This window comes from Ambystoma mexicanum, chromosome 13 (genome assembly GCF_040938575.1).
Source record: "Ambystoma mexicanum isolate Mex_15411 chromosome 13, UKY_AmexF1_1, whole genome shotgun sequence".
Lineage (NCBI taxonomy): Eukaryota > Metazoa > Chordata > Amphibia > Caudata > Ambystomatidae > Ambystoma > Ambystoma mexicanum.
In genome coordinates, this window is record NC_090938.1 from 48,715,901 (window position 1) to 48,742,746 (window position 26,846).

Here is a 26,846-nt window from a genome sequence, read left to right on the forward strand (position 1 = left end):
GAGGACAGACAACGATCCTACTAGGCCAGGTGTCATTCAAATCGCACAAGGGAGGGGGGAAGGAAAGTGCGCGGGGGGGGGGGGAGTGCAGTACATGCGAAGTGGAATAAATAGGACACATAAAACAGCCAGCTAGTGGCAAGTGCAAAGGAAGTGCAGACATAAGTGCTAGTAGGGGGACTGAAGGGATACAGAAAACGGTCCCCAAGTGCAGGTGGGTAATTTACGGGGCCTGGGCCAGAGATCAGAACGGCTGGCCAGGTAACCAATGCAATCAGGAGTTCAGCAAGAGAGGGGAGGCGAGAAAGCAGAAGCAAAGAGGAAGGTTTGGAGGTGTTTCCGGAACCGGAGATGGTTCTCCTCGAGTTTCAGGGAGGCAGGAAGGCTGTTCCAGAGAGAGGCCCCTGCCGAAGAGAGTGATCTGCCACTAACTCGTCGTTTGGAAAAGCGACTGACCCTAATGGAGTGGGAGGCAGATGAGCGAAGAGGTATTTAGGAAGAGAGTTGAAGGTATTGTGGCCCTAGAAGGCCTTGTGTACAATGCAGAGGCTTTTGAACTAAATCCTCGCAACCACTGGGAGCCAATGCAGAGATGTCAGTCCTGGAGACATACAATCCCTGGGCTTGAGGCCAAGGACAGTCTCGCAGTCCTGTTCTGGATGAGTTGCAGAGGGCGGAGAGTGGAGGCAGGCAGGTTTAGATAGAGGCTGTTACAGTAGTCCAGCTTGGAGAGGACCAGGGCTCTGGAGACAGTGAACTTCTGGGGGGAAGGAGAGGAAAGGAAGAATACCTGGTGCAGCTGGTAGTGTGACTTCTTAGAGACGTCAGAGATGTGAGGGGAGAAGGAGAGTGCATAGTCTAAGATGACCAAGGTTTTTTTGCCTTGCAGGTGGGAGTGGGGCCTAGAGAGGCCGGCCAGAGTGCTACAGGGAAGGCGGGAGTGGGTGTACAGATGAGTAGAATCTCAGTCTTACTGGCATTAAGGCAGAGGTCGTTGGCGGCACACCATTCCTGGATGGCAGACAGGCAATCAGAGGTGAGGGAAGGAGAGGCGGCGGCTGAGGGTAGCTTGAAAATTAGCTGGGTATCAGCCGCATAGCACTGAAAGTTGGGACAGAGAGCGGCGATGCGGTGGGCAAGGAGTGCCAGGTATTGGTTAAACAGCCAGGGAGAGAGGGTAGATCCCTGGGGGACACTACAGGTATAGAAAAAGATGTTGGAGGGAAAGGACCTAAGTTGGACCTGGGAGGGACGGTTGGAGAGGCAAGAGGTCAGCCACACCAGAGCCTGACCAGTGATACCCAGGTTATCAGGGAGACGGTTGAGCAGAATGGCATAGTTGACAGTGTCAAAGGCAGAAGAGAGATCAAGCAAGATAAGAACGCAGGGGGTGTTAGAGTCAAGGTTAGTGAACAGGTCTTCACAGATGTTCAGGAGAGCAGTTTCTGTACTTCTGGCAGCTCTGAAGCCAGACTGATGGTCATGAAGACAAGCAACAGATTCAGTGTGGAGATTGAGCTGGGAGATGGCCAGTTTCTCCAGGAGCTTGCCCAGGAAGGGAGTGATGGAGATTGGGCGATAGTTAACCGTGCAGGAGGGGTCGGCAGAGGGTTTCTTAAGAAGAGGATGCACAAGGGAGTGCTTCAGGGGGAGGGGAAGACTCCAGTGGCGAAGGAGTGATTTCAGAAATCCGCCAGGGCAGGAGCCAGTGAGTCGATGTGATCCTTGATAGTTTTGGAGGAACAGGGGTGAACCTGTTTCGACAAGACTTTCATAGATCGGACTTGTCTAGAAACCTCGTCTGGAGAGAAAAGGTGAAAGGCAGTGAAGGAGGTAGGAGGGGTGGCTGCAGAAGGGCCAGAGGAAGGGCAGAGAGTAGCGGGAGGAGAGTGAGGACAGGATGTCCTGAGTTTTTGAAATGAAGTGAGAAGCCAGTGCCGTGCAGAGGGACTGGGAAGGGACAGGAGCGGTAGAGACTGTGGCAGGATTGGCCAGTTCCTTGCAGATTTTAAAGAGTTCGGCCGAGTTGTTAGATGCCGCAGAGACACGGGCTTGGATAGGAGCTCTCTTCTTGGTGAGGACGGAGAGCCAGTATTGCCTTTACAGCAGGCCAGTTTGTCAGAGGATGAACTTGAAGCACGCCATTTCCTCTCGGCAACCCTACACTTGCGTTTTAGGGTGACGAGGTCTGAGTCATACCAGGAGTTACACTTGGCTTTGGATATCGAGAGTATCAGATATAGAAGAGTGGAGCATGGAGAGCGCTGTGTCAGGGTGAGAGTCAGCCAGGGAGGGGGGGGGGGGAGGGGGTGAGAAGGTGGTGGCAAAAGCCTCAGCTGACACGCGCTTCATGGGTCGGGTGACCGAGAAGGTGGGTGGCGTGAGGTGGGAGGATAGGAGAAAGTGGTACTCCAGGAGAGAGGAGTGGAGAGAGGGGAAGGTCTGAAGAGATCAGAACATCGAGAGTGTGCCCTGCAGAATGAGTCGGGCCAGAGGGGAGAATGGCGAGTGAGACTCGCAGAGGTCGCGAAAGAGTTCACAGGGGGGACAGGAGGCATCCAGGTGGATGTTGAAGTCTCCAAGAAGGAGTTGAGTGGTTGAGGCCAGGAGTGAGGAGAGGTCCGCCCACTCAGAGAGGAAGGAAGAAATCCAACCAGATGGCCAATAGATAGTAGCCACAGTAAGGGAATGGCTAGGCGAGAGAGAGCATGCAGACGAGGCATTCAAAAGAGGAGTAGGCCTGCGTAGGAATGACAGAGGCAGGAATCCACTCAGGGAAGATAAAGGCTACTCCACGACCAGAGCGGTTGGGCCTGGGCGCAGAGAGGATCTTGTAGACATCAGGTAGGATGTGTCAAAGCTGGGGACAGAGCTGGCCGTAAACCATGTCTCAGTGAGACCGAGGACATCTAGGTCAAGTTCTTCAAGAAGGCGGCAGATGTCAGAGGAGTGCTTGACAGCAGAGCGGGAGTTAAGAGTGGCAATGTGGGGACGGTTGCCCCCCTTTGAAGACTTACGGGGAGGGGTACAGATCAGAAGTACGCCCTGCTTAAGTGTAGAGAGCGCCCGAGAGGGGGCAGAGGGAGGTGGAAGGCAAGGTAGCCGAGGAAAGAGGGGAGGAGAAGAAAGGAAGTTGATAAGGTGCGGAAAGCATCTATCAAAGAGATGAAGGTTGGCCTAAGGGCCTTGGACCTAGACGGTCCCATTAGAGTAGACATTAATGATGACTTTAGAGGACAGGAAGGAGGCCAGGAGGGCGTCCCAGCGGGTGCCACTATTAATGGGAGAAGGGGAGAAAGGAGAGAGCACAGAGACCATATGAGGGGCCCATAGATCTGGTGAACGGACAAGAGGATGTCAGTAAGTTTCCTTGGATGAGGCACTGGTGTAGGTGTCGGCGATAGGGAGGCCTGGGTTGGAGACCAGGATGTCCTTTTTAAACTTTTTCCTACCAGACTTAGTGAGGAGAGCAGGATAGTAAAAAAAACAGTTTGAAAAGATAGGGGAGACAGAGCACCATAGAGTAGGAGGGAGAGGAGTGGAGGTCAAAGGGGTAGAGAGACAAAAGAGAGGCAAGTGCGCAGGAGAGTGGGAACATGACGACTGCACTTAGGGGGCGAGTTTATCTAGATTTGAGGATCCTTAAGAGGGAGAAAAGGCCTAGGTTTCACAATGCAATTATACAGGTGGTACCATTACAATCATGTAGTAACAGTGTAGAGCGTAATGAGTTTTATAATGGCTATGATGTAGGTAATCTGGTTGTGGGCTGGGGGGGGTACATGCTAGATGGTGGTGACAGAACACTTTCTGGGATAAGCAATGGGCTAATTCAATAGGCACAGATAAAAGCAGGATGATTCAAACAGCACCAGTGAGTGGTACACTACTTCAATGTGCACTAATAAGCAGTAGGCAGATTGAGTAGGCACAGATACAAGCAGGATGATTCAAACAGCACCAGTTGGGTGGTAGGCTACTTCAATGGGCACAAGTAGGTAGTAGGCAGATAGTAGACACAAGGTAGAGTCAGGAGAATAGGATGGCTTGTGGTAACTGGGCAGCTCTGCAGACTACAGTATGATGGGAGGAACCCTTCAAAAGGAGTTGGGGGATTGATACTGGCAACGATTGTATCAGACATAAGACCACACGAGAACAATAATGGTAGTTAGTACCTGAAGACGGAACACGGAAGGGCACAGTGTTATAACATCAGAGTACGTATGTTTAAAGGAGGGTTGCTGTCTGCAGCGAGATAAGTTGTGCAGGTGGTTCAAATAAAACAGAGCAAATACAGTGGCAGATCAAAGCAGCAGTGCCAGAGGTTAAGACAAAAATACATTGGCAGATCAAAGCAGAAGTGCAGGAGGTTCAGACAAAGCTGCGCAAATAGGTTTGCAAGTCAAGGCATGTGGATTTAAAGTGTCTTCAGGCATATTCAAAGCGGCAATGCAAGTGAAGCAAAGAGTCAGAGCCGTGCACTGCAGGGTTTAACAGATGGGACGTACATTGCAAGGTTTAACAAATGGGCCGTGCGCTGCAGAGTTTAACAGATGGCCGCAGCCAGGAGAACGGCAATTGAGGGCAGAGTGGGTGTTTCAGAAGACGGGAAGGGCATAACCATATGAGGAAATGGGGGCGGGGGGGGCGAAATCGGGCTGTTAAAGTGCGGCAAACAAAATGGGTTGACATACCGGAGGAAGCGGCCAGTGCAGGAATTTCTAACGAATAGTGCACATAGGTAGGCAGGTCAAGGCCATTAGGGTACGATGCGGCATGCAAATACGTCAAGTCATGTTGGAGTAGCAGCAGGGGTGCCACGTGGATCGACGAGCAGATTGAACAATACATTGCTGCGATTGGGTGAGGCGGGAGGTATATACATATTACTGTAGTGAGGTTAGTGTCCATGTGGCATTCATATAATGTTGAAGGGTTTTAGTAAAAAGGTCAGGGAGCTGGGCTCTTCCTCAGACGGGGGTAGTAGAGTTAATTTGCTGCGTGACAGCGGTGCGCGGATTAGGTGGGAGCCATAGCAGACTGGGTAGGCAATATAGAAGAGGCCAGGGGGACGCCAAGCGCCGGTTGCGCTCCGTCAGGAGCCTTTTTCCGAGTGCCTTATTCAGAGGGCCGGCGAGGTGTGATTGGCCAGATGAAATTGCCAGCAGCCAATCAGAGTAATGCAATGCACAGGGCTTCAGGATGCAGATAAACGATTTCAGGGCCGGCCATCTTTGAGTGGGGAACCTCATGGTTCTCAATGGTGGATGCTGTTTACTTCGGTTGAAAACACAAGTCTGTGTTTTTGGGGATAACTGGGCGATCTCTTGTAGTTCTGTGAAAGTGACTATTTTTCCAGATATAAATGCAGATATTGTGCATCTATAGGAAATAGCTGTGATGCTAGTAATCTTGCCGCTTGGCTTACTTTGACACCTAGCAGGGTGAAGGTGCTGTGGATGCTGCTCCTGCAGCTCGGATAGAAGCAGCCAGAGCTCCTGCTCTGGTGGAGGGGGATCTGGGTTGGCCGCCAGGGTTGGGCGCTGGGGTGACAGGGTTGAAGTTGCAAATCAACCTTGGATCTTACTGTGTCCATCTTTGGGTGGTCTTGCCTGAATACTCTAGTTTTAAGTAAAACCGTTCTGGTCACAACTAATTTCCTTTCCTAGTTCATGGTTTCATTTCACTCAAATCAATCCTTTTTATATCTTGCATATCTCATCCAGTTTCATAGCTAGCGACCTATTTCACCTCTATATTGTCCCTGTGATTATATATCTATTCCCCAGCCCAAAGTGGGGGGGGGCGCCAGTTATGTATGCTCTCATGTAGTGCCCGTCACAAAAGTCTACTGCCAACCCCTCTGTGCATTATTTGAAACTATGCTGTTGACACGCCGCTAGTCAGATTTAAGCAGTATTTATTAAACAGACTTGGTGACACTAAGTTACGAGGAAACCCAAAGTTGGATGACAATGATCATGTACTTAAATGCAGCGAAAACAGAGCTGCTGATCTTCGGATCACCCCAATCTAGAGGGAAGCTAGAGATTTATGCTGGCTTCTCTATTAACCATGATATTTCCTGTCTCCCCTAAGGTGAAAAACCTAGGTGTCCTTTTTGAAGCTACTCTCAGTTCAGAGGCTCACATTCAACATACAGTGAACAAAACCCAGTACCATCTGAGATTATTAAACCTGATGAAACCCTATGTCTCAGTAGCTAATTGTGCAACCTTAGAGCTACGATTATGCCCAGAATAGATTACTGTAGTGTCCTCCGTCTTGGCGCTAACAAAGGCAGCCTAGGCACCCTTCAAGTCCTACAAAAGGACACAGTTCGTCTGATAAATGTGAGGCGGGTACCTATTTCTGAACACAGTCTCCACTGGCTCCCAGTGAAAGTCAGAATTCAGTCCAAGGCACCGCACATAGGAACAGACAACAACCTAGGCATTTCAAAAATCATATGAAAGTACATGCTGTTTAAACGGCTACCAGAATTAGTAAGTACGCGTGATTGTACCACACAGCAAACGTGTCAGAGGAGCTGAACGGTCCTTTCCTGTGCCGGTCTCAATGGCATGGAACAATTTGTCAAAAGATATACATAAAGAAACATTTTAAACTTAGCAGTTGAAGACTCATCTCTTTGAATAAATCCCTTCTGGCCACTGACCATAGCTTCTACTTCAGTTTCTTATTTTTCTGCACCCTGATGCCTGTTGGCTCCAGCGCCGTATAAACGGACGGAAGAGGTTGCGTTGAACGCAAATGCAGCATGCATCTATCTACCTATGGCACAAAATCAAAGTTTCTCACATGGGTCAATAATGAGGGGAGGGGACCAGTATAGATACTACCCCTGAAAAATGACACCCTCCGCTTTCAAAATAATGCTACAATGAATGTTGGAAAGAACACTGGTTGTAAACACATGTACCAGGCATGAAAACGAACAGCGGTGCTGATGGATCACTACTGGGCTTGTGGTTCAAAGGCATACAAGCAATTGACCCAGAATTGGGGAGGCCTATGTTCCATAATACTACCAAGTACACCAGCTCTGGTGGTAACCCAGAGTAAAGTACAAATTGGTTATTTCCTCCAAATTAACGTAAACCCAAGAAGGAAAAAGTTCAATGATTCTCGCATCCATTCTTGCTTCCGGGCTGCAAGAAGCTGTGATGGCAAACAAAATGCCTACAAACAAGATAGGAGTTGTTGCAAACAATGAATTCAACTGTGAAAGGCGTCAATGCCATGAAGGAGGAGCAAAGGGCCATCATGCTCGTGGCCCTCCAGAATAGGTATGCCCTTAAATTAGTAACTGCCCTGGTGGGTGGTGTGTGCAAACAACAAGTGTGTGCTGCAAATCACAATGAGGAAAATGAACCCTCAGAGGCTATAGCCACCTTAACAGATTTCCATGCAAAAACGGAGGATGATGAACTAGAAAATTAGGTGACCGTACTGCCCTTACTTATCCCAGCAGGAAAAGAACCGAATGTAAGGAAGTATGGTGAGAATAAAAACAGTAAAATAACATGTGCATGCAGAAGACACCAAATAGGCACTATACATTAAGAATATTGATTGCATCCATTTAGACAAAATATGAACACAAGCAATGTATAAGCCGATGGCAAACTAGACGCATCTAGCTCACCAATGCAGAAACGCGATAGTAATGGGCAGGGCAGCCATCTTTTCTAAAATGGAAGAGGCACTCATTTAAGTAAATGAAAAGGCAGAGACACCACGAAATACTCTAACTGCTGAATTCACAGAACTACAGACCTGTTCAGGGCACAGACAGCTATGCAACCCAAGCCAAGGTCACTTAGAAATTGAGTGTAAGCACAAGCTTATTCCCCAAAACATTACCCCAAGATTAATTTAAGAACGGGTCTGAAGGCCACATATATATATATACACATTTATAAGTGTAGGGAACGGACCAATCAATTTAGCGGTGGTCCCTGTAGGAACCAGTAGATAAGTTGACAGCGAATGCAGCAGTCCTACGATCAATTTGGGCAAGCTGAACACACAGCGTTTCTCTATCACAGACGCCACCCTACTCTTCCCAGCACCAATCCACAAGCCTCACTGCATGGGTTGCTTCTCTACCGGAGCCTGGGCAACCCTGCTAAGCCTTTTTCTGCTGCCAAATGCACACACAAAGTCGTGGTCCAGGACCACCAACACGCTGGACATTGGTCCTCCGAGGGTGTTCCCAACAGTGCAATGAAACTATAATAATGGTAATATTAGCACTATACAAACACTACAATTAGGCCATTAAGCCCTATAGAAATGCATTTGTACTTTATCTCCTATCCAATCCCATCATCCCGTAGGTTTTTGTAACCAAGATTGTAGTAGGACGTCAGTAATGAAGTAAATTGGGATTATAATCTGTTTTGCACGAGAGCCTTTGAGAGTCGCAAGATTCAATGCTATGCTTGTATGTGTCCCTGCTTTACGTAGGGTTAATAAAGCTGGTTTTCCCTTTCACTTGTACTACTTCTGTCAAGTGCAGGACTCCCTTGCCTCATTTCTGCTTAAACTGGGGTTTGGGACCCTCTTAAAGGTAAATCACTAAAAAGATATGATTCACTAAAATACTCTTGAACATCCCACCACCAACCCTTTCCCAAACAAAGCATCTATTAAGTCTACTGTGCAAGGTCACTGTGCCAATGTGGCAGTGAATAAAGCTTCACGTCCCCATGGCAGACTTGCAATTCTACCTTGTTAGTACTGTCACCAATCTGGTACCTTCTCTCTGAAGGGGAACCCACCCATTTGCGGTTAGGGAGGAGAGAGCTCCGCAAGACCCTCCCTGGGGGTCTTAGCAAGTGCTGACCCTCACTTGGGTCGGGGGGTTGAACTCCCCTAACAGGGATAAGGACTCTGGGCGATAAGGACCTCCCTCACTAGAATGCATGGTCTGCCTACATGGGACTTGTACAACCCAATTTTCTTCCTGTTTTGACCAACAACCCATGATATCCCTTCCCTCTAATTTGGCTCGAGGCGCCAAAGACACAGAAAGACTACCTTTGTTCATGACGCAGGAGAGGAACCGTGAACGTAAAGAAGGAAACTACATATGATGGGGTGCAATCCCTACGCAGATGCAAGCCCTGAAGGGACAGAGCCATGCTGGGCAGTGGTGTCCGCTGCAGTGTAGAGAGCGAGCCAAACACTAGCCAGAAGGCTGGCTTGTCAGACTGTGAAGTCCAGGTCAGGGAAGAAGCGGAAACTGAGAAGCACCAGTTTTCTCTGGTGGAGTGACCTGGACAAGCAGTGGTGGGCTCAGAGCCTGGTAACCAATGCAGCGATCAGCTCGCTGGGGATAGCCCGGCCCGAAGTGCTATGCTCAAAAGGATGTTAGCTTCCAAGACAAGCCGCAACAGGGGGTGGAACACTCCTACAGAAAGACTACCACTGAGATGTACAAACACTTTCAATATAGGCTGGTAAAGCCAATGAGGATGCAGGAGCCTGAGAAACCCAAGCAGGCAAGTGCCCCACGTGCATCACAATTGTGGATGTTGCAAACAATGAATCAAGGCTGGGAAGGCAGACCAGGCAACGGGGCCCTGAAAAACATGAACGGGCAAACTGCCTAAGTGAAGCAGAGTGAATGCAATACAAACATTTTGTCATCAAGGTCGAGAAAGCAGTTTGCAGGAGCCCAAGAAATCCCAAGTGGACAAAAGCCCTGTGTGAATTACTTGAGACAACCAGTCTATCAGAACGCCGTAGGACATAGGGGAACCCAAGAACCATGAGACTCAGTGAATCTGGAGAGTACTTGAGAAAAATCCTAGTTTTCTGGGTGGAGTAGGAACTTGGACTAACGAAGTCGGCAACAAAGCTGTGAAATGCGCACTATTAATGAACTTGAAACTATCGACCAGACCATCCAAGTGATGCGGCCAAACAGAAACGGACGACGGAGGTCATTGCTCGAGCCTCTTTTTAGTTCAGTTTGCCAAGATTAGCTAGATAGAATTTTGGGCCAAGGACTGTTGACGAACACCATTAGTTTATAGGAAGGGAACTTCCGCCATCGAAATAGGGCAAATTAGAGTTACTTTTATTGAAGATCCTTAATATCAAATCAGTTGTTGGGTCGAGTGCTTGTGGTTCGCCACATAACTCGAGACATGTACACAGTAAAAAGTGGAAAGATTTTGCCACATGGCATATACTTTGTGAAAGGAAGAATCGGTCTTGTGCTCTCAATATGCCGCAGCAGGTGGACACCCCTCCAAAAAGGTTGAGAAATTAAGTATAGAATCAAATGCTGCAAAGCCACTGCCCACTTATTTTCCCCAACCACCCCACCACAACAAGACGATTACTCGAAGTCGGGTTTTCATTTTAATACAAAATACAAGCAAAAGGATACACATACATAAAACAGAAGTTCTGGAACAGGTACACCTCCCGTAAAAAACCTTCCATAAAAGCAAAGCAAATTTATTTTGTTACAAGTGCACTGACAGAATATGTAAAATCAGGATCACAAAGACGTCACAAATTTCCAAATTAACAGAAGGACTGCATCTAAAATGTTACAAATGTGGCCAGCAGTTCTGGTTCCCGTTTTTTTTTTTTAATGTATACAATATATATACGCATTTAATTTTTTTAAAAAATAAAAACATTACATTCCAACTGAACTCCCAGTACCATGCGTCAGACTTCAGCAATGCCAGAGTATCCCAAGTCCTATAAGCCAATGTTTCCATAACCCCGCCCACAATCAATCAGGGAGCAGAGCACACAAAATAATGACAAGATAAACTTCTTTATGGGGCTGAGGCATACAAACATCCACGAGTTGTAGCCCCCCTCCCATCAGATACACGCAAAAAAAGAACCCCCAAATCTACCGTCATCCAGAACGTCTGGACAGCAAACAAAAAAATAGCAGGTTAATGCACGTTTCTTTTGCAAACTATGCATTAGTTATCTTTGTGCCCTAGTGAGATCGTCGACACCCCCCAAAAAAAAAAAAAAAAAATTTTGCAGATACTTATGATGGATCAGGGAAAAAAAGCCAAAAGCCAGGAGCACCTTCATAAGAAGTGTGATTTCTCTACAGCACATGATCAATAAATGATCAAGATAGTCACGTGAAGCAGCTTTGCAAATGGTGCAATTTTGCAGGTTAACACTGGCACGACACAAACAGGTAGTTGCCCCAACACTGGTAAGCCACTGCATTTTCGATTTCATCTGAGCGAGCTAATGGGATTCAAAATTCTCAAATTACTAATTGCACCAATACAGTGTGCTATGCTTGTGAACAACTGAAACAATGCAAAATCTGAAATGACGGATCACAACATATAGAAAAGAACAGAGCTGCCAAATGAGGCATTTTTGTATTCAGGTTAACTTCCAGACATCCCTAAAAGGGCTTATCTTTCAGATTGAGAAAGCTTCCCAATCGCACAATGGTGAACCCCCATTCCTACACAAAACAAAGAAAAAATAAAGGGGAAATGGCCTGCTGTACTTGAGTTGCACAAGGGGTTTCAAAGACGACCAGCACATTCCATGGTTGATATTGTGCATCATGCTTTGCTTATTTGTATACATTGTTACAAAAATAAAGTTAATCTCAAAACACGAGACGGTGGGGCATATTCAAGGCAATTTTCTAATAATTTAAGCCTGCTTTGGCAAAGAAAAAGACCTCTCAGGGCATGGCCCAGGAAGCACCTTTACAAATACAAGAACCTCAGCCGCCATTCCAACCCCCCTCCATGATAAAAAGCTGAGACAACAACTACAACCCACAGGCGATCAGGAGAAAGTCCTGCACAAAAGTAAAGTTTGCTACACAAACTTTCGCAAGTTACCTCCAATATCCCTATAATTAAACTAAGCATAGAAGGGTTACTACTGGACACACTAGTATCAACGTCTTTTATTCACAAATCGAGCCATGAAGGTAAACTTCCCAAATAAGTTGTCTGTACAAAAGGTGCCAGGTATACACGAGCAAACTTATGCCAACCTGAAAAATTTAACCCAAGGGTCCCAAAATACATCATAAAAGTCGTCGGCTACTTGAACCAGTAGGAACAGCAAGTTTGAAATGTGCTAGAGGGGGGAAGTGACGATTCTGGAGACCCAAGTGCTTTCACACCCCGCCTCTCAAGCTGAATTAAAAGGGCACCCTAAACAGGTGTGCAGATGACACCCCAAAACCAGGTGTGTTCTGGTAAAATGCAATGGCAAGACCATGCCAATTAAACCAGCTTTGTTTAAAAATGGGATAGGAAAGTTGACAATGTACAACTGTCTCCACACCTACCACAAATTGCTCATGTCACAATGCGGTTTTCAACATGGCCAACACTCCACCCTGGAGCAGTATTAAAAATTCCCTGGTGTCTGGCCCAAATCTTCCTAGCACAATTACAAAATTCCACCAAGCAATCCAAACCAGACATTTTCCAAAGGATTTGATTGGAAAAGAGGAGAAGCAATGACTGCCATCAGTAAATAACCAATGGCACTGATCCAAATAGCATTGTCCTTTTATTTTATTTTTTAAATAAAAAGGGCGGAAAGCTGTAAGGAAATACAGTATTGAAATCCAAGTCAAAACATGTCATACCCAGCCCCAAAGTTTGTTTGTATATATATATATATATATAAATCCCCCAACCCCCCAGCTCTTTACCATGTGCCCACTCAATCTTCAGCCGACGGGGGCTCTTCTTCAGAGCCTTCATCTTCCTCTCCAGACTTGTCAGCCGGCGGACTGACAGATTTTTTCTTTTCTGGGGGGCTGACAGATTTTTTCTTCTCTGTTGGGCTGACAGATTTTTTCTTTTCCGGTGGTGGGGGACTTTCTGGCTCATCTTCCTCTTCTTCCTCCTCCTCTTCTTCCTCTTCCTCCTCCTCGTCCTCTTCGTCCTCCGGTTCATCCTCTTCATCTTTGGGTTGTGGAGATTTTTCCTTTGCAGCCTTGGACGCAGGAGGAGCTGGTCGTGCTTTCACTTTGCTTTTGACAGGGCTGGGTGTCACTAGAAGAAACATGGTCTGGTTAAGAGCGCAATACAAGAAGGATGCTGCTGGTACAAACTGCCACTTACAATCCGAGCCAATCATTGATTAGACACCACTTACTCTTAGCCAACTGAGTGCATACATGAACATTTTGTGGGTATAACCAGACATCAAGTGAGCAAACCCATCCAGCTTTATGGTACTGCCAATAGGAGAATTTCAACCATGGCATTTGCTAAGCAGCATACAATTCTGCCCCTCCACCTTGAAAGCTGGATTAGATGGTTGCGACAATTGTGCCCAACTCTGCCCACTAAAACATTAGCCAATAACGACGCAACTTCATCACATCTCTCCAAGAAAATGTTCCCCAAAAATGTTCCATCAACTTCCCTGCACAAAGCTGGTTTCATCAGGAGTCAAGAAGACACGTGCTTAGCATTAAGGGAACATATACAAAATTAAAGGTTTTCCCGATAGTGTGAGCGTTGGCTCCACGCACTTACCAGTGGCTTTTAGTCGAGGTTTGGGCAACTTCTTCTCTTTAGGTCGCCTCACCACTTTCTTGCTCTTCTTCTTGGAACCGCCGTAATCGCTGTCATCGTCATCCTCAATTGTGAAGTCGTCATCGCTGCCAGATTCCTCTGAGGAACAAGGAGAACATTCAGTAAAACAGCCAGACAAACAAGGCGGCAACTGCAGGCTCATGAGGTTAAAAAACCTCAAGGTGGTGCATACACATGAGACATGTTTGCCACACCATCAGAAACATCCACTACAATTGCAGTGGTTCAGATGTTAGACATGGTTTATAATTCATCAAACGTACTATCCAAGAACGGTGCTTCATCGTCCTCTTCATCCTTCTCTTCATCTTCACTGCCAGCATCTCCAATGAGAATCTCTCGCTGCTTGGAAACTGCTTTGGATGCGGCTTGTCGCTGCTTACGCACTATTTGGCGGTCCTCGTCGTCGTCACTGTCTTCTGCAATAATAAGGCCGTAATCCAGTCAATAAACAGAACAAACCCTTAACAGAACAAAGTCCCTTCAATAAACAAATTCTGGAATGTAGTACAAACTGCCCACAAGGCACAATTGCCCAAGCATGGACATGCAAGCTTAAGACTAATACAGACCAGTCGATCTACAGCATACAACACACGTTAAGCGTTTCAGGGCATACAATAATGGGGGAGGGGGGTCGGGGTGGAAGAGTCAAACGTCATCAGTTCCTGTTGATCTACTTGACTGAACGTGAAGCAAACCACTGCTCAACTTTAGGAACTTACCCTTGGCAGGCCTTTTCTTTGGTTTGGATATTGTTTTTTTCACTTTTTCAGGTTTGCCCTTTTTTTCCTTTGGTTTAACCTTCTTGGGACTTTCATAATCACTATCAGCCTTCCCATCATCCGCCAAGTCTTCCTCACTGCCAAAGTCATCTGTTAGAGGATTGAAATAGTCTCTGAATACAAGATCAAACTGCTGTGTTTTAAGGATGTCATCACCATTTGCATTGATCACTAAGAAAAGGCACGTTTATTTAGTACATCTTACGATCGAAAGGATGTAATGATTTTGTATGAACTATACCAAAAACAGTACTGCGTCAAACATTGATTAACAGCATACATTGGAGCACAATTGCTTGCAATCAAAAAGTAGCAAAAAAAAATCAAGTTCAGTGAAGTCCTTGCCAACAGCAAGGGAAACTATCAGCTACATCACTTCTTCATGGACATGCAATTGATTCGTTGACAAGTGAGAGGCATGGATTGTGCAGCACATCAATTTTAGGAGGGCAACTGGAAACAGTCTTATTTTGTCTATTAGGAAAAAAATTGCAGCACCAGGTGGTTCATGCGGATCTCGTTTCATTGCAGTTCTTGCCCTTTGCTAAAAAGGTCATAAATTTAATGTGGAAGCAGATGTTGTTCCCGATTGTCCCAGAATAAAGAAGAGGACGGAATGCAACCGTATGTGGTGCATATTTTGGTAAGTGCAAAACCAATGTTCTGCATGCAAACAACCCAAGGATGCTAATAAGCCATTCACAAATGCCCACTACCGCCAAACTCCAAAAGAATACAAACAGGGCAATTTCGGAAACAGCCAATCAACGTAGCATTGTGTTGCACGAGGATATCCAGCCTAAAGGTTTTAACTTATTCATCTTCATGCCGATCTATCTTTTCGCTTATTTGTTCATTAATGGGGGACATCTCATAAGAATACAATCCAAATGAAAAAATACCCGCAGAGTTATCCTCGTCCTGCTTTGCCTTCAAATCCTTCTCGTCTTTCTCAGAGTCTTCACTGGAAGAAAAAAAACACAGGGAAAAAAGTGAGCGCTCCAACAGGTGCTAAAATGGCACTTTACGCAACAACGTCTTGCACCACAACCTCGTACCCATTCAAAGCACAGCAAGCCTTCTACAAGCACATTTATACCTGTCTTCCTTTGAGTTCTTAATAGACCGTTTCTTGCTCTTAGGTTCCCGGGGAGACGCCCGTACTTTCTTGGCTGGTGGCGCAGTATCTTCATCTTACGAGGACACAAAACAGTGTGTGTCAAACCGCATGCAATGAAACAGTACCAAATCCTTATTCAACAGACCAGCCAGCAAATATGGACACACTTTTACCAGACTTTCCCTCTGCCACCCATCCCCTCCCACGGTTGTGTAAATTCGCATATCACCGTGGGTTTGTGTGACAAACTACCCCAAACGATTAATCTGCAAATAATCCACTCGCCATCTCTGCTAAAATGCTTCCGCAAAAGTAACAATATGTCAGGACCCTCTCATAGGCTAGAACAATAAAGCAGCCAGCAACACAGTAGAGGGTAAAAAATGTGTATATTAGCGTGGGAAAAATGCTAGTTCGATCGTAATTTTGCTGGGCCAGGTTCCCTGCATAATCTTTGCATTAAAACTGCAGTTCTCCACAGCTTTTGTTACAGCATATTTTGTCTATGCAAACCTTTTAGCCGGAACTTCCATACATTTGGCACCCTTTCTCTTCCTATTCTTTCCTCTTGGCCTTCTTGAGAGGTACTCCACTCTCCCTGTAGACAGCGCAGTCCTCGTTGCTCTTTCGTCATCATTGGCCGTGCATCACAAGTTACTCTTTCCGGCCTTCTGCAAAAACTCAACCATTAACGCCTGATCTTTGTTCACCGAGTCTCTCCTTGAGGCACACAGTACTGTGATCTTGTTATTTCCTCTATCCACTACTCCAAGTCTCTGCTCCTTCTTCTGGTAAAAAGAACTATACATTTCCAAACTCATGGTGCCGTATTCTCACTCCGGATGTCTCTTCCAACAGTATTCTTTCTCGTCCACGACGCCAAAAAAACCGCATCTCTATGCTCGCACTTCTACGATCTTCGTCCACATCTACAGAGAAAATATCTGACTACAGCCTCTTATCTACCCTCATTTCCCCATATATCTGAATCTGCCCATCTGATCGCTGAATCAGACACCGTTTACCCTACTGCCTCAACTATACACTCCGACCACTAGGCAGTTTCCACTTTTATTACCCTATTTAACTTCTTTAATCAATCTTGCTCTTCGGCTACTTTCCCTGCTGGCTTCAGAACAGCAATTATACTCCCACTCATGAAAACCTTATCTAAACACTTCGGCTCCATCACCCCGCACATGCCTTTCTTTGAATGGGTTGTTTCACATCCAGGTTTCATGGTATCTCGACCTTAACTCTCAGAGTTCCACCCACTACACAGAAACAGCGCTTCTTTGTAACGCTTTGCAAGGCCCTACTATTCTGCTCGATCTTTCTACCGTGTTTTATACCGGTTCGCTGAACCCTACTTTCTACTACTCTTCAGTCCCTTGGGTTTTCTGGCTCTGCATTGGCTTGGTTTAGGTCTTATCTTTAGGACTGTTCTTTTTCTGTTTCTTGGGGTAGATCCAATGCCCCCTCATTTCCCCTTGTTCATAAGAGTCTATCCGGGTTTCTCAGTCTTAGGTCTTCTTTCTTCCGTATATACTGCTCCTCTCGCAATCTCCTCCTTTGGGTTGTCAGCCCACTTCTATGCTGACACATCCCAACTGTTTCCTTTTTGGATTCTTTACAATCTCCCATCTCTGAATGTTTACTCACCATCCAAGCATGGATGCATGCTCACTTTCTTCATCTTAAATTCTACCAAGAAAGAAATTTCCCCCCCCCCCCCCCGCTTCTAGTGTCTCTCCACCGCTATTAGCTTTCTGCCAGTTTTCTTTTCCTGGCTCCGCCCGCAACAGGTGTTTTCTCTGCATCACTTTCAAACGTGTCCATGGGCTTGCATCAGTTAACTCATGATCCCGCTCGCTATACATGTCCCCTCCCGCACACTCCACCCCATCTCTGTTCTCAACCCCCTCCCCTGTGCCCAGTCTTGTTTCCGTTGTTTTGGTCTTCTTGCTCACAAGTAAATTCTGGAATGCCCTACCACTACACATGTGGCCCATCTCTACCTACTCTTTTCCGCACTGCTCTCAAAAGCCATATTTCTTTCATATCTTAACAGCCTTGCTTTCGGTTGAATAATTGATGCTTTTATGGTTTGGCGAAAGAGCCTCATAAATCAAATTAAATACAAATGCAGTTACTAGCCCTGCAAGGAATGAGGCACAACAGAGCAGTCCGGGTTTCAGAGAAACAGCAACAAACAATTAAATGGAACCCTTCTGCTAAAGCTGGAGCCTGAAACGTTTGGAAGGCTGCTAAGGGGACACATTAGCCCATTGGGCCATCCGGATTGCGTGCAAATATGAGAACCAGGGTATTTTAAAATAATGAAGACGCTCCATGCCAAAAGGTGGAGTGTATTTTGTATGTTACTGTGATTTCCACAATATCCATGATGGGCGGTATACTGGGCCAAGAATCAAGCTCTTGCCTTGTAAACCTGCAAAGCATGCTTGAATCCTGGTAATGCCTCACACACAGAAAGAGCACAAAAGACTAGCAAAAATATGGTATTATGGTATATTAAGCTTATTACGCTGCAGTGCAGTTTTATGCTTAGAGGTTGCGTTGAACAAAGGTCAGCTTTCGGCCAGTTCATTAGAATATGAAGTCACTTACCATCAGAGTCCTGGTACATCGAGTAATCAACCACCTTCCTGTTCCTGTCGAGAGAGAAGACCACGATGTTCAATAGGAGGTTTCAAATAGTATAATTTTATGGTCTAAAAGACATTTTTAGTATGTTGAAGGGTTTTCTGTAGTGTAAACGAGACCCTACGAGCACCAAAGATGGTAGAGGAGAAAACAGGATTCTGGTTACAATGTGCCATGCAGAGCAAAACTGCACACAATGAACTGGACGAGTACATACAATAGGAAGAAAAGGAATGAGACGTGGAATTCACTTGGACATGTCTTTGATGCAGAGTTTTCAAAAATAATACTAAATCACAACAATCGTCTTGGGAGCACGGTTTCTGTGTCAAGCTCCCTGTGTACTAGTTTTATTTTTGAAAGTACTTCATTCTCCCAAAAAGAGAGCACAGCATTGGACAGCCACACCACTGCCATAACACCACAGCATATAATACAATATGGCCTTTACCTGGGCCCACTCTGCTTCTCCATGTATAGACAGGAAGGTACTTTCCTTAACTAGTGCAGTGTGACATCCAGGTATGTATGAACGACTAGTACCATGCTCTACAGCTGACAAACCGCAAGGGCCAAGGTGAGGGGCAGAGGGAACCCATTAGGAAGGTGCCCAAGCATTCTTTGTAACTACTTACAGTATTGGGGAAGACCGGATGCAAGGTATTGTTTTGGTGGCTGGGTGCTCAAGAGCTAAAATGAGAATTCGGGATTGTAGGACAATATGCAGTTTGAGTGGAGATGGTGCTAATCCGCATCATTGGCAGATCGTCTACAAGGACCGAAATTAAGATTGGATAATCAAGAGCCGTTCCTGGGTATCTGTAAGCAGGAGCGAAAACTGGGCAACAGAGTTGGCAGGCAGCATTCCACAAACCTAACTTCCACATAAGACGCAAACTTCACATTTTGTCCATTATTTATTACCCTGTATAGTTTAAGTGTTGTATAGCTGTGTCCTAAATACATTGTGTCAAATGCCACAGTTATGTTTGTTCAGCATCAGTTGGCCTGGGGAGACAAAAGTAGCACCTTGTATCTGCTGGTCTCAAGCCAAACCAGCCTTTTGTAGGCTAAAAGCAGGAGCTAAATTTCTCAAGCTTCCCTCAATTTTCGAACCGGGTAACAGATATAGTGGCAGTTATGATGTAGCGGCAAAGATTGGTAAAAAAATGAGAAGTAGCTACAAGCTGGAAGACTGACAAAATAAAAGGCAAAGCCATTTAAAGAGAACACGAAATGGGAAGGCATAAAGCAACATGGCAAGGACAGGATTAAACAGAAACAAGAGTACAAGGCATTGCAACAAAGCAATTGACGGTGGTTGGGGGGGGGGCGCTTGAATGCGTGTGCATGCAATACTTTAAATTAAGCAAATTCGGTCATCCTTCAGGCTCTTCTACATTCATGATTTTAATAGTTCATGGGTCACGATGAGCAAATCTTGGCCAGAAGAAAATCCCAGCACCCAGGAGCCATTTCCAGCTCCTGCTCTATGAATGCCAATGTCAACCCCTGCAATTATTTGTTGTAACGCTCATTAGTGGGTTACATTTCTTCTGTGACCGAAACAAGGGTTTCAAGGCTATGGGTGGATCTTATATTTTGCAGATCTGAGTACACGTGACATGAAGCACATTCACTGGTTTTCTGTTTTATTAGTGATATTACATAGGCCTTTTTCCTTTTCATCACTCACCGGTAATCGCATTTTACCCGATTTAAACTGGCCCCTTACTTAAGCTCTAGTTGATATACTTTGCTCAATACCGCATATTCATGGTTTCTGTTGGGGTTCATCTGGATTTCCAATATGGCACATGAAGGGGGCATTGAATAACTGCTTAACATTGCCACATTGAATAAGCAATGCTGCTAGACTTAAGAGTTACCTAAAAAGAGAAAACCTACTGTTCAGTGAGCATATGGTGTTTTTTTATTAACATTTCGAATGGAGTACAATACATTGTGCATTATTCTGTCTTATCAGACACTTTATTTGTCAAATGTTACATAGATGTAGGCCTGCAGAAATTAACCCATACGGTTTTTAGAAAGATGATTTTTTGGTGTTTCTAAACTACCCTTTTCTATTTTTGAATAAGATTACGAAAGTGTCTAAACATCTGGAAAATCCGAGTATAAAGTGGCCTATGTAATATCACTAACAAATTTGATATTACAACAGAAAACCAGTGAATGTGCTTCATGTCACATGTACTCGGATCTGCAAAATATAAGAAGAAATGTAACCCACTAATGAGCGTTACAACAAATAATTGCAGGGGTTGACATTGGTATTCATAGAGCAGGAGCTGGAAATGGCTCCTGGGTGTTGGGATTTTCTTCTGGCCAAGATTTGCTCATCGTGACCCATGAGCTATTAAAATCATGAATGTAGAGGAGCCTGAAGGATGACCGAATTTGCTTAATTTAAAGTATTGCATGCACACGCATTCAAGCGCCCGGTACCCCCCCCCACCGTCAATTGCTTTGTTGCTATGCCTTGTACTCTTGTTTCTGTTTAATCCTGTTCTTGCCATTTTGCTTTGACTTCCCATTTCGTATTTGCTTTAAATGGTTTTTGCCTTTTAACATTTATTTTCTGTCAGTCTTCCAGCTTGTAGCTACTTCTCATTTTTTTTTACCAATCTTTGCCGCTACATCATAACTGCCACTATATCTGTTACCCGGTTCGAAAATGTTCAATAGATTACACATCAAATATTTACTCATCGTAAATGTTTAGTGGGTTCTTGATCTAGGGATTAAACTAAAATGTCAGTTGAAGATTTTATGGGATTTGTTTTGGAACTGGTACATCCTACGAGTTGGTTGCATCGTTTACAATAGCATGGCAAAGTTGGTGGACAGATTTATTTGAATAGAGCATAAGAAAGTTACCTTCTAATTTTTGTAGAACATTTGTAAAGAGAATGTCCTGCTCTCTTGAAGTTTCTCTAACCCAAAACATGAGAAATATTATAAGATACTAAAGGTAGGTGAACTTCATACTCTACATATTTCCATCACGGGGAACAGCTTGAACAGTTTATTCTATGACACCATACAAAGAAAAATTTGATATAACATGATCCCAAGACTAATTCAATGCTGTACATTAGCTGTTACTCCGTAAATATTTAATATTCGGGGGATCAAAATTAAGATGCGATAAGCAGGTGCTAAAAGCAGCTCATGGGTATCCATTATTAACTAGTGACCAGGAGCTAGCTGCCACTGGGGACCAGGAGCTTGTCAATAGCGCAAAACAAACTCCCACCTAAGATGTAAACATCACATTACCATTTATGACCAGTAACGCTTTAAAAAGTCAGATTTGGCCTAATGCGCATTTACAGATTGTCCCAAATGCAGAGTAAAATTCACATAGGTGCGTTTTCTCTGCACCAGTTGACACGGGTAGCCAAAAAGTAGCTCCTAGTAGCTGTTGTGGCCAAGCTAATCAGGCTCTTCTAGGACAGAAGCCGTGGCTGAATGGTTCACAGCTATCCTAAAATGTATAATCCTTAGCATTACTTCAAAATATTGATAAAGTAATTACAACTATTGTTCTAATACCACAGAACTGTCATAATTTCGTTTTGTGAGAAATCCTGGAGTACTACACTGCTCCCAGTGTTCTGTGGGACACACTTTCTAACTATAGGCAAACATGTTTTACGCACATTTGTGAATGCATGGACATGTACAGGCACATTGGACAAAACAACGAAGTTACTTGCCCTGCACACTCTTACAAAAGGTAACCACAGAGGAAAAAATTGTATCACAAACTGTAAAATAATCCAAAACAAAATTACCAACCATTAAAAAACCGTCAAAAAAGATCCCATTGCAATCTACTTTGATTAGCCCTAAGCGCATCTTCCCTCATCTTGCCTACCCCAATAGACTGGCTGCAATTCTGTCCACTGTCATGTCCAGACTCAAACCCCCTCTACCTGGGCGCACCGGCCGACCAACTAAACAAACTGCGTCCAAAACGCGGCTGCCAGACTGCTTCCTTCATTGGGACGCACCCCAAGATCAAGCACAGCCCTCATCCTGGTGCCCCCCCCCCACCTCCAATTCGGCCAGGATCGGATGGTCCATGTACTCTGCCTGGTGCCAACTTTACGGAACTCACTGACTGCCTGCATTAGACAGCCAAGATTGCATGGCTTTCCGGAAGGCCCTCAATACCTGGATCGTCCCTTAAACACACACACAAGACCACTCGACTTACACCATGTCCAAAAAATGGCTTGGTAACCCCTTATATACTGACGTTTCGGTAGGCCTACCTCCAACTTTTCAGAGCCATTGCCATAGACCTGAAAGCCAAATCGTAGTAGCACTTGTACCTACAATATGACTGTTGAATCATTGCCTCCCTCCACACGGTATACACTACTGTCTGAGGACAAGAGATATCCATCCCCAATTATCTGGATTGACTCGGCTAGAGTCGTAACGCAAGCACTAATAGCACTTCTGTACCAATGCCACGATATACACCACGCTATCGGTCCAGGAGATACCAATCCTTGCTAATTTTACTCATGTGAAACTGAACAGAACTACATACCGACGGGCTACTAGCACTTCTATATCTGCCAATCCCACCCATCAGAGAATGGATTTAGCAGGACTACTGACAGAGTGCCTCTATAGCACCTATTTTGAAACTATGATTTGCTACACAGACACAGTTGTCATTGTCCAACAGCCACCAATAAGTCTAATTGGCCTTGCTGTACACATTCTACTAATCTCACAACCTACAATCGCAGTTTACCCAATTTCACATAAATCATGCTGTAAAGCTCACCACTCTGCCATTTAAAAAAAAATCTGAAGGGGATGGGGCGAGTGAATACCCAACTCCCCACGGTGTTCTGGCTCCATCGCAATCGTGCTCCTCCAAGCAAAAACAATAAATACTATATCACCAGTGGCTACTGCTCACCTCTCTCCAAACCCTGGGGGCACATTCAACAGATCTAATCTACAGTAAAAGCCAACACCAGTAATAATAGAATGGATAAGTCAGGATTGGCCTTCCATTTTTGCAGTAAACATACAGCAGTTTTCCCCATTCTAAAAAAAGAAAAAAAAAACTGGCTCCCTTCTCTGCCACCCAATCACCATGTCTATTTCCACCCCGATACCTCAAAAGCTCTAGAATTAGTATACACCTCACCTTACCCCACCATCATTTTGACGCACGTTTTACTGTACTGAGACATCGCTACTCTACGTTTCTGAACGGCTTCTCATTACAATAATTATTCTTGCTCGACTGGCTCTCTCCTCTGGCTGTAGCATGTAGTGCTCACAAACTGTTCCCTAGCTTTCTGACTAACCTCTGTTGCCTTTGCAATTTGGGGTCCCTCAAGGTCCTTTTCTAGAACCCACAAGATCGAAGCCACCTTCTTCGAAGATCACATTGGATGGAAGATTCCACTTTCCTTCCTCTCAATCTCCACTCAGAGCCTAGAGGTTATATTTGACTTTTCCTCTACCAGCCAAAGCTTCTTTGTTGGGGGGGGGGGGGGGGGGGGGGGGGGGGGTTTCTCCAGTGCGAGAATGGCTTCAGGGCGCAGTGATAGGATAGTATGAAAGAAATCACAAAGTGGTCAGCCCAGGGTACTGGGTCAATGGAGGGAACTTGAGTGGGGATGTTCTGTGGGAGGATCCAGTCGAGGGTCCGACCTTTGGCATGGGTGGGGGTGCAGATGGCTTGCATGAAGTTAATTTCATGGAGTGGGGGAGAGGGCATCCAGGGTTAAAATCACACAGAAGCAGGAATGTAGTGCCTGGCTTCAGGGGGTAGGGTGTTGAAGGTGGTTTGGGGGTCCGACTGAGTTTAGCTAGCAGGATTTCATACCCCAGCAGGGGGTTGGGGGGAATCTGATGGGAAGGGTGGTTTTGGCGACGGCATTTCCTCCACCCTGGCTCCCTGTGCGTGGGAACAGATGGAACAATCGAGTGTGCAAACCAGGTGGTTGGGCGCAGCAGGGGAGCTTTGAGCATTATAGAGGAGTGAGGGGTTCTTAGGAGTAGATGTGCGAGAAAGGTGGCTTTGTAGTCTGGTGGAGCCTGTAAAGGCAGGGGGAGTGGTAATCAGGATGACCAGTTTAGTGCATTGTCTGAGTAAACAGGGAATTCCTATGCAGGGGGGAGGGGTGTAAAAAGGTTTGGAATGCGATGGCGTGCGTTGGAGGGTGTTCACAGTATAAGGGGTAAGACTAGGTAGCGATGTTGGGGGGTACAGGCTTGGAACTGGGGTGGTCATGTGGTAGGGCACGAGGAGGGTCTGGAGGTCGCAGAATTAGTCTAGTAGGTTGACGTGCTGATCCATATTGGCAGGGTTTGAAATTGAGCAGAGCCGGGAGCCATTTAGATCCTGCTTCTAGCATAGTTCAGCCCGGTTAACTTTAAACAGCTACTTTTGTCTCCTAGGTCCAACTGTTGCCTCCCAAACGTGTAAATGTGACATTTACTTGGAGTATTTGAGAAGGTTATCCCCCTGCAATCGCTCCTGCCTACTGGGTGATGCCCGACACCAAGGAGCTGGTTTTAGCTCCTGATCACTGAATATCAAACCCTGTACTGGAGTGGGTAGGCATGGGGGTGGGATGGTTGGACCATTTTGCGGCGATAGTGTGTGGAACGCCAGCCAGTGGTTGGGGCGAACCAATAGAACTAGCATAGATTCTCCCGACAGAGCCGAGTCCTGCAATTAGTTGCATTCGACAGCAAAGCATCATGCTGGATGTAGACTTATAATAATGTATGGCGGCAAATACGCTTTTTTAGTTTAACACAGCCATCTCCCCACATGATACACCCTGCGACCTTAACAGCAAAGGTCTATGCATTTTACCGTATTTTTAGGGGTGTTGTGCGCGGGAACCTACTTTATTCACGACATTATCGTTCTATGTGGACCATTTATTGCTATTCCCTTTGGCATTCATTGCCATCTGCCGAATCTTCGTGTTCACATTCACTCTCGCCCCCAAGTGCAGAGTTGGAGTCAATGTTGAGTGGCCACCACCATCCTTCCGACTGATCAGCATCCCTGATCTTTACACGACCCCTTTTCCTTCATTTTGATGTATTTGATGGCGACGGCGCTGCAGCCCACAGGCCAATAGCCACATAGCTGGTCCATTGGCAAATGCCCACTTATTACACCAGCGATGGCATTTCCCGATCATTTCCCCTTGGGCAATGAGTAAAGGCGTCCGGGTGTCTCAGCGTTCACGCGTTAGCGCAAGCCACACGCCTGCTAGCTCACTCTCTTACCGGGCGGCTCATGGACTGCAGAGGGAAGGATCACAGCATACCCAGGCCACTAGTCTGGGAAATGAAACAGGACTGGCAAGTATTGTACAAGGCAGAGAGACAGGGCAGTGGCATCAAGTATGGGTGGGGCATGGGACAAAGCAGAGATGGGGAGGCACATCCCCGTGGCAATGTCAATGTGGCGGGCCTGCCGGGGAAGGGGCTGTTGTGCACAGGACACCCGTATTTAGAGCCTGGTCCCAGGGGTTTCAAGCTTTTCTGTGCTACCCCGTGGGACACGGACCACAAGACGAGCAGGCGCGCTAGAAGCCCGGCCGGGACTTGCCCTTCTGGCGGGCCTGTAAACATGAGCATCACTAGACCCCTCCCAAAGGAAACGGATCCCCTTCCCATACAAGGCCGGGTGGGATGGGTGCAGCTCGGGGCCCCATGGCAGGAGGGGGGCGGAGACTGCCTCGCCCGGCCCCTTCTGGAGTTAAGCGCTTCCCCCAGCGACCATGGCCCTGTGAGGGAGGCCTGCGGGGCCCGCCTCCCGGTACAGGCCTGCGGAGCCCGGCACCAAGCAGGGCCGCAGAGGCACGCCACCCCGCACCATAATGACCACCTAGACGGCTGTGGCCGCACAGGGGATGCCGGGGCTCGCCTGTAAACACGGGCAAAGGGGGGCAAGCAGCGCAGAACACACGAGACAAAGGCAGGCGTCACAGGGCCGGCCGGGGCTCCAGACGGACACAGTCCCCCAACCGAGGGCCTCTGCGGCCGGGCCTAAGCGGCGGCGCCGCCGCCGCCATCTTCTCCCCCCTCACCCTCCACACTCAAGAGACCCAGCCTCCCTCCCTCACACGCCGCTTCACTCGGCCTCACCTCACTGGCCGCGCCATGGCGCACACGCTTTCCCTGCTCGTCGGGCCTCGCTCTGCGTGGATGCTCCGCCGGCCCGCGTGTTCTTCACTGGCAGGCGGGGGGAACTCGACGGGGACAGGCCGGGGGGCGAAGCGGATTTCCCTGCCCTCTTCTCAGAAGCCCCCGGAGGTGAAAATGGAAGGAAATAAAACAAACACAGAGCTGCGGCGCGCGCCTCAGCCTAACCTGCCAGGGCGCGCGACAAGCCCCGCCCCGCCCGCTCCGCGCTGCCATTGGCCCGCTTACTCGGGCGCGACCGCTTCCATTGGCCTGTTCGAATCGACGCTCGCGCGGCCAACTGCCTGTCAAGGGGGGAGGAGGGAAGAGAGAGGAGGCGCCTCGTTCCCGCCTTCAGAGGAGAGGGGGCGGTTCCGAGGGGGGCACGAGCACTAAGCTAGGCTGAGAAGGCGCCGGAGAGCATCCAACATGGCCGCTCGGAGG

The 26,846-nt window shown here is 46.7% G+C and overlaps 1 protein-coding gene across 1 annotated transcript; it reads right to left on the bottom strand.

Annotated features, from left to right (window-relative positions):
- Positions 1 to 10,388: 10,388 nt before the first annotated feature.
- NUCKS1 (nuclear casein kinase and cyclin dependent kinase substrate 1) lies at positions 10,389 to 26,614 on the bottom strand. The gene is made up of 8 exons (XM_069633165.1): positions 26,367 to 26,614; positions 18,153 to 18,196; positions 15,501 to 15,594; positions 15,304 to 15,365; positions 14,342 to 14,491; positions 13,880 to 14,035; positions 13,557 to 13,694; positions 10,389 to 13,067 (listed from the first exon to the last, which is right to left on the bottom strand). The coding sequence occupies exons 1-8, from the start codon at positions 26,381 to 26,383 to the stop codon at positions 12,733 to 12,735; spliced, it is 996 nt and encodes a 331-aa protein (XP_069489266.1). The 5' UTR covers positions 26,384 to 26,614; the 3' UTR covers positions 10,389 to 12,732.
- Between the last annotated feature and the right edge of the window lie 232 nt (positions 26,615 to 26,846).